The sequence below is a fragment of the Montipora capricornis genome, chromosome 10 (assembly GCF_036669925.1).
Source record: "Montipora capricornis isolate CH-2021 chromosome 10, ASM3666992v2, whole genome shotgun sequence".
NCBI lineage: Eukaryota > Metazoa > Cnidaria > Anthozoa > Scleractinia > Acroporidae > Montipora > Montipora capricornis.
In genome coordinates this window covers 56,048,709-56,056,208 of record NC_090892.1, presented here as the reverse complement: position 1 = coordinate 56,056,208, position 7,500 = coordinate 56,048,709, and the positions used below count along the sequence as shown (strand labels likewise).

General features: G+C 38.8%; 3 protein-coding genes across 3 annotated transcripts in view; 1 reads left to right on the top strand and 2 right to left on the bottom strand.

The window, feature by feature from the left end:
- Positions 1–7,500, bottom strand: part of LOC138021749 (protein mono-ADP-ribosyltransferase PARP14-like) — a 98,353-nt gene that overhangs the window by 79,090 nt on the left and 11,763 nt on the right. The gene's annotated exons all lie outside the window — the stretch shown is intronic.
- The window catches only part of LOC138021762 (uncharacterized), a 55,039-nt gene that overhangs the window by 44,730 nt on the left and 2,809 nt on the right, over positions 1–7,500 (top strand). The window lies entirely within an intron of this gene.
- Positions 523–1,455, bottom strand: LOC138019497 (uncharacterized). Its single transcript, XM_068866306.1, has one exon. It carries the CDS (start codon positions 1,453–1,455, stop codon positions 523–525), a length of 933 nt encoding a protein of 310 aa, XP_068722407.1.

Here is a 7,500-nt window from a genome sequence, read left to right as displayed (position 1 = left end):
TTCACTACTCATGGTTTTGAGAACTATTGTCATATAAACTTCACTGAGATAATGAAAAGGAACTTATCTATTCTGAAAATTTTATTCAACTTTTCAGTAGCAATCTGTCAGTGGTAATTAACCAATGTTCTTTCTTGGTAGAACTCAAACACTCTTCTCCATACATAATAACTGGAACATTGTCTGTAATAGATTCTAATAAAATATATACCTCCACATATAGATTCAATGATTATCTAGGTTGAATTTTAAACTTATTTCAATATCAACAAATCTGGCCCATGGTCTTCATTGCAACCGGACCAATTCAGTGCTCATTAAATAATTTTTATAAAAAAAGCAACTTGGCATATCCTGCATTTTGATTTTAACCATTACTGGAACAAAATTGTTAAATTTGCTGTTTATATCGTAATTAATTATTTTCAACTTCTTTTGAAAAGTTTCAATATTTCATAACTGAACCAATGATAAATGTGACCAAAAACTTCTTAGATTTACAATACTTGAACTGTAATGATTTCATAACTGAAAATATGTTCTAGAAGTTGAAGGATTTTCTTCACGATTCACGCCATGGGTGTATGGATAGTCAGTAGAGTGTCCATAACCATTCTGGGGAAAGTTAGGCTGTGTTCGAGATCCCGTAAACTCAGTTTGGTACAGTAGCTGTTCAATTTCAAGCCTTAAAAAGGCCCTCCTTTGAGAGGGCAGTCGCTTCAACCTTGGAACTAAACTCCTACAAAACAGACTGTCTTCATCTTCCAGGTCCTCAGTCTGCTTTCTTTTAGATCCAATTTGTTTTAAGTGATCTGCAATGGAATTCGCAGTGTTCATGATGGCTTTATCCACCTCAGCTCCCGCATTCCCATTTGAGCGGCTCCAGGCTCGCATGCTCCGTGTTGATTTTGGGGTCTTTCCATTGGAACACCCTCCAGTTGTTTCTCCGTTGACTCGGTTACTCTCATTAACTTCCTCAAGTTCAGGGCTTTCCGTTTCTATGGAATCATTAGTAGGGCTCACGGTTGTACTTTCGCCAGATTCATCCACGACCTCAGCACTGAAGTCATCCTCGTTGTCATTCGCTGGCAACGAAGAGCTCTCAACTGTTCCAGGTGACGTTGATCTCAGATTTGTGCTTGATGGTCTGTGTGCGATATGTGGATTGAGCCATTCCAGGTTTTGAAATTCTCTTGGCACTGCATCTCGCCCCGATCCAGAAGGTATCGTCTTCAACCGCTTCAGATAACTACCATACGCAGTTCTTATGTTGCGGAATTTGACCTCTGCCTCCGCCGCCGATAAATTAAATTTCCCGCCGATTTTTCCCCAACTGTTAGCCTTTTTGTTTTTGTCCTTGAAATCCTTACTATTACGGTTGTAAACGCACTCATACCGCGCAACTTCTTCCATAAATTCCTCGTTAGTAACGTTACCATGTTCAATACCAGCCATGTTTAAAACAAATGCGCTTTGCTACAAACGAACATTCGGGCTTTGTGGTTTAGAAGCGTTGAATCATGGGTCAGAATTAAGAATATTATGGGATACGTTTCGATCGCAGATCGCAGAATTTTGGTTTCCATATGATCGCAGGATCGCAAACGATCGCAGACGATCGCAGAATATAGAACATGGTTCTATCTTCTGCGATCCTTCCCCCCCCCCCCCCCCACCCCCAGTCAATGTTGAATGAATGTCCTCAGTGCACTCAAGTATTTCTTCTTATGACACGACCTCGTTTGGGGCCAACATTGACTGAGGGGTAGGGAGGAGAGTGGAAGAGGATTGAGATAGTAAAGAGCGAGAATAGGGAACGTTGTTAGTGTTCCAATGGACCGTGTACGTCTCTTTGAGAATAAGGAAAGCCACAGTTTCCATTGCCTTGTGCAAAGTACCATTTTTATATCAGACAACAGGTGGTAATTAATTTAGAATTAACTTTTTTGTAGCCAATATTACTCTAGAGCTAACACAGGAATAAACTAGCTTAATTAAGGAAAGGCTATTTTGCCTTACATACAGTTACGTGAAGTTAATGTAATACGTGGAAGCTTATAAGCAAATTTTGATATGCTGACCAGTCTTTTCACTTACCGGATATTATCCTTCCACTAATTAAAAATAGTAAATTAATGTAATTTGTAGTATCAAATAGAAGGCTTTCATGCTCTTTTCCAACTCTTATTTTTTGGTGACAATTTAACTTACAATGTACAGACTTATTTCAATTGATACTTGTCTCTTCATTAGGATGTGGAATCAGTTGTTGACAGTGATAATTCAGTCAAGTTGTGATCTCTTTACACTGAATTTGATACTCCAAAGTGTAGACTGCTGCTGTACATTTAGAGGCGACAAAAAATTAATATTGAACTGCCTGTTTCCATCGCAACCCAACCAGCAATTCTCCCCTGAGTTCTCTAAGCTTGTTTGCACGACGGAAACAGACAACTTGACTGATTGTGAGTTTACGTACTCCTAACAAGTTGCACTATTATTTTTCATGGCAGATTAGTCAACCATCATTAATTCTGTGTTTGTCTTCCAACAGTGCTGTGTAACTGAAGGCCTGTTTAAGGTTCATGTTGTTCCTTCCTCCTTTGGTCAGTAACGATGGCCTCTCTATATCTGTATGCTCTTTAGTTTCCTACTAAAAGTTTCTCTACAATCTCTACAGTGAAACTCTAGCCTACACCTTAGGGTACATCCATGGCAAATGGCTTACGCCTTTACCCATGCTTGCTCCTGCTAAGAGACTACAGTGCCTACTGCTGCGATTTCAACAGTATGGCTACGACATCCAGTACAAACCAGACAAGATGTTGCTAGCTAACACCTTGTCAAGTGAGTACCTCGGACTGTGAACGCTCACCTACAGAGGTAGAGGCACTGTAGAGTGCATCAATGCCATCCACTTCCTCCCGATCCCACATCACCAACTCAAGGAACTCCAGTGACAAACTGCTTGTGACCCAGTTCTACAAACTCTGAAGAGAACAAATGTTGATGGGTTCCCAGACACAAAGAATGGACTCCCAGCAGCTAATCATCCATACTTTAGCATACGAGATGAACTCTCAGTGCACGATGAGTGTAGGTAAGGTCTAGGAGGCACTGTACCACTTACTCTGAGACTAAAGATCAAGGAGAAGCTGCTTCACAGGTCTCACATTGGATCACTAGGCATGAACGCAGAAATCACTGACTTCATCCAGAAGTGTGACATCTCCATGCCATTCCTAACTAGCCAGACAAAAGAACCACTCATTTTCCATGAGACTCCAACAATTTAAGGCCTTGGGAGAAAATAGCAATAGACATACATGTATTCATGCTAGATGACAAAAGCTACCTGTGGACTGTTGACTATTATGCCGGATATTTTGAAGTTGACGAACTACACGAAAAAACCGGAACAGCCATCATAAAGAAACTGAAGAAGCACTTTGCCACCCATGGAATACCAAATGAAGTAGTGAGTGACAGTGGGCCACCCTTCAACTCTGCTGAGTTTGATAACTTTCTGAGATCATCTGAGACTGAGCATATAACCAGCTTTCCTGGGTACCCCTAAAGCAATGGGCAGGTAGAGAACACCGTTAGAACAACTAAAAAATTGTGACCGTCCAGATGAAAGGGATGCTTAGACCATTTCTTCCCAAACACGTTTCAAAACAGTGTTTCAAACAAATTTAAACGCGTTTCAAACTGTTTCAAACATGTTTCAAATGCGTTTCAAACAACAGCGTTTCATTGCGTTTCAAACACAAGTGTCACGTTGTCAAATTAGCACGTGCATAATTACTGGGTTGCCAGTGTGGCAATCCCAGTCGGAAAATGGGTGGGATTTGTTTGTTTTCTCTTTTTTTCTTTTTCTTTTTTTCCGCACTTATACTGGAAATTATGAGTACTATGTTTCCTTCAAGGTCAAAACCGATCAATGTAATCTTTAATAATAATTCGTGAAAATTTCACAGTTGATAAAGCAACTAACATGCAAAAGTATTTTCACTTCACTCAGTGGCTTCACAAGAAGTCCTCTCTTATTAAGAACCTTGACAATTGTATACAAAGGAAAATTTAATGCGAACCAAACACATCTGAGGCACCAAGTATTATTAAAAAAAGATCTGATTATTTTGACAAATTCTAGCTTGATTTAGACCTATGAAAACCTATGGTAAATATAGCATCGGGTATGAAAGCTGAAGCTTATCTTGACCATGCCTGAATAAAAAAGCAAAGGTCAAAAGGATCATTCTTCCTCAGGTGTCACGAATTAGAGTTTTTGTCAAAAAACTTATTAAATTACCCTAAAACGAAAGCTTGAAGAGCTGATTCTCTTAGATATAATTATTTAAAAGTAAGTTGCAATTTGGGTTATTCCAAAAGCAAGTGATCGAGCTTGAAGTATACAATACATGTAATTATCTCTTACTGGTGATGTCTTACAGTTGTATTATCAGTTTAACAAATAGATTCCATGTTGCCGAGCATCTGTTCAGTGATAGATCACAGATGACGTCAAAATGTGGGAAGAACAAAAAAGTGGCACACGAGGCGATAGCCGAGTGTGTCACTGATGTTCTTAACATATTTTGACGTCTTCTGTGATCTATTACTGAACAGATGTAAGGCAACATGGAATCTATTTGTTTTATAAAGAATTAAACGTTATTCGCGTAAAAGCTGACGGTGACGTTAATCGTACATCTGTCCTCTAACAGATCATAGGCAAGACCCAATTAAAACGCAAGAATAACTTGGGTTATTATAATATAAACAAAGTAAGTAAGTAAGTAAGTAATTTTCTTTAAACACATATCGCATATGAGCGATAGCTCGTTTAAATGCAAATGTGTCATAAAAATTACAATGTGATAATTAAGATTATCTTACATGTACAAGTAATGAGTGAAAAATAAGAAATAAGAATTAAATCAACTGAAATGAATAATAACCTACTACAATAATTAATAATTCAATAAAAGAAAATATTGGTAATTAGACTGTCTATTTACAAAAAATACAGCTGCAGTCATACGATGAAGACAATTGTATGTTTTGTAAGTTCTTCCGAAATGTAGAAAGGGATTCTGACATCCTTATTTTGTCTGGTAGATTGTTCCATTGTTTACTAGCCTGGTACGTGAAAGAATGTTGCATATAAGATGAGGTTGGTCTTGGAATGACAACCTTAAGATGGCCCCGTAGGCTGTAACCGTTGCTACGCAGGATAACCTTTCCCAAATGCAGTTCGGTGCCTGGCCATAAATACTTTTGCATACGAGTGTCAGTGCTTGTTCTATACGTTGGTGTTCCAGGCTTTTAATATGTGCGATGTTAAGTAACTCTTCATAAGCAGTCGATTTAGAGTGATTAAGAAGAATCCTTAAAGCGAATGCGTTGGTTGACTCTAGTTTCGCAGACAGACCTTTACTTAGACCTATGAACAGTGGTGATGCATATTCAAAATGAGGCAGAATAAATGCTTTGTACAATTTAATCATAATATCTAAGGATATAAATTTACGAATGCGACGAAGAATTGAAACTTTTATGTTCACTTTCCGGCAGATTTCTTTAATATGTGCTTTAAAAGAGAGTGAATTGTCAATGATTACTCCGAGGAGCTTGATCTGTGAAACGTAATCCAGTTCATTACTTTCGATAACAAAGGGCGTTGGTAAAGTTGCTCTGTTAAAGACGATAGATTGAGATTTACTATGATTGATCGCCAGGAAGGTCTTATGGAACCAGGAGACGAGTAGACCAAGGTTTTTTTGTAGGTTTATCTGCACGGTGGACGGACAAAGGCTTGAAGAGTACCCCGTAGTGTCAACGGCATAAAATCTTAAGGAGCACGAAATATCTGAAAAGTTCGCATCATTCATATATATATTGAAGACAAGGGGGACCAAGATTGAACCTTGAGGAACTCCACTCTTCATAATTTGCCAATCTGACAAATTACCGTCTATCTTGACACGCTGCTTTCGATCAGTCAAGTAAGAACATAAAAGTTGTAGGGTGTCTTCAGTTACGCCATACGCTGACAGCTTTGCAAGAAGCAAATTATGGTTAATAGAGTCAAATGCTTTGGAGAGGTCTATAGTAATTGCTGCAGAGTATTCGCTAGAGTCTAAATTTTCCCTAATGTCTTCGAATGTCTTGAGAAGGGCTGTTGTACATGAATGTCCTTTCAGGAAACCAGACAAATTCCCACTGAGAAAGTCAAGAGAAAACTCATATAGCTGATCAAAGATAACTCTTTCGGCTATTTTTGAAACAGCCGATAACACAGATACAAGACGGTAATTAGATTTTAGAGTCTCGCTGTCTTTTTTATAGATCGGAGAGACAATGGAAATTTTCCAATCTGTAGGCCAGGAGCTATTAATGATGCACCGATTGATTAATTTTGTAAGAGAACCGAGAATTCCTGGCTCAGCAAGTTTCAGCAGGCGTGGAGAGATTCCGTCAGCCCGATGGCTTTATTAATTTTGATACTAGAAAGTATCCTTCTGATGTAGGAATCCCGGACAGGAGTGAATGAAAAGCTCATTTGTCCTTTATATTTCTGTTCAATGGCTATAACACTGGAATGAGTATTAAACTCTTCTGGCTGTAAGTTGGACATGTGGGTAGGCCTAGGTACTGCATGAATGAAATAATCGTTGAAAAGGTTGGAGACATCAATACTGTCAGAAATGAGGCGTCCATCTTCAATCAGTTGAATATGGCAGTTGCCTCTGTCTTTGTTTGGAAGTAAACAATGAAATTTCTTCCAAAATTCCCCAGGGTGTTCGGAGTTTGTGGATACATTAATGCAGTATGATTTAAGGGCGGAACGTTTTAAAGATGTAACAAAGTTCCGTTGTTTCCTATAGGCCTCCCAATTTTCAGATGTTTTGTTCTTAGTAAACTTTCTGTGTAAACGATTTCTTGTATTTATAGCCTGAATAATTTTTGGTGTCATCCATGCCACAGTGTTACCGCGTACCAGTTTCTTCTTAAGCGGTGCATGACGATCAATCACTTCAGTGAATAATTTATACCAGTGCGCCCAGATGTCGTTGATATCATCGTAAACAAACGCCGAGTCCCAGGGGACACTGTGTAAATCCTGGAGAAAAATATCAGCGTCGAACCGTTTCATTGAGCGATAAGTAATGAGCTTTGGTGGAGGTTTAGGTAGCTTCCATTTGCGAATTGTAACAACCATATCGTGATCACTGATACCGAGTTGTAGAGTGTTAGTATAGCAGAATCTTTCCGGGTGAGTTGTCAAAATAACATCAAGAAGAGTGCTCGACGTATCTGTTGTTCGGGTAGGCACAGTTACAGTGTTTGTTAACTGAAAACGATCACAGTATTCAGAAAGCCGGTTGTCGGGGGAACAGTCATCACTGTTAAGCATATTGAAATTTAAGTCACCTATGATGAGCAGTTCATTTCGGTGATTATACAGATTTTCAGTCGTAGAATAAAGAGATG

What these genes read in the sequence shown, in the direction of transcription:
- LOC138019497 (XM_068866306.1), bottom strand. Translation starts at nt 1,455, where the DNA reads ATGGCTGGTATTGAACATGGTAACGTTACTAACGAGGAATTTATGGAA.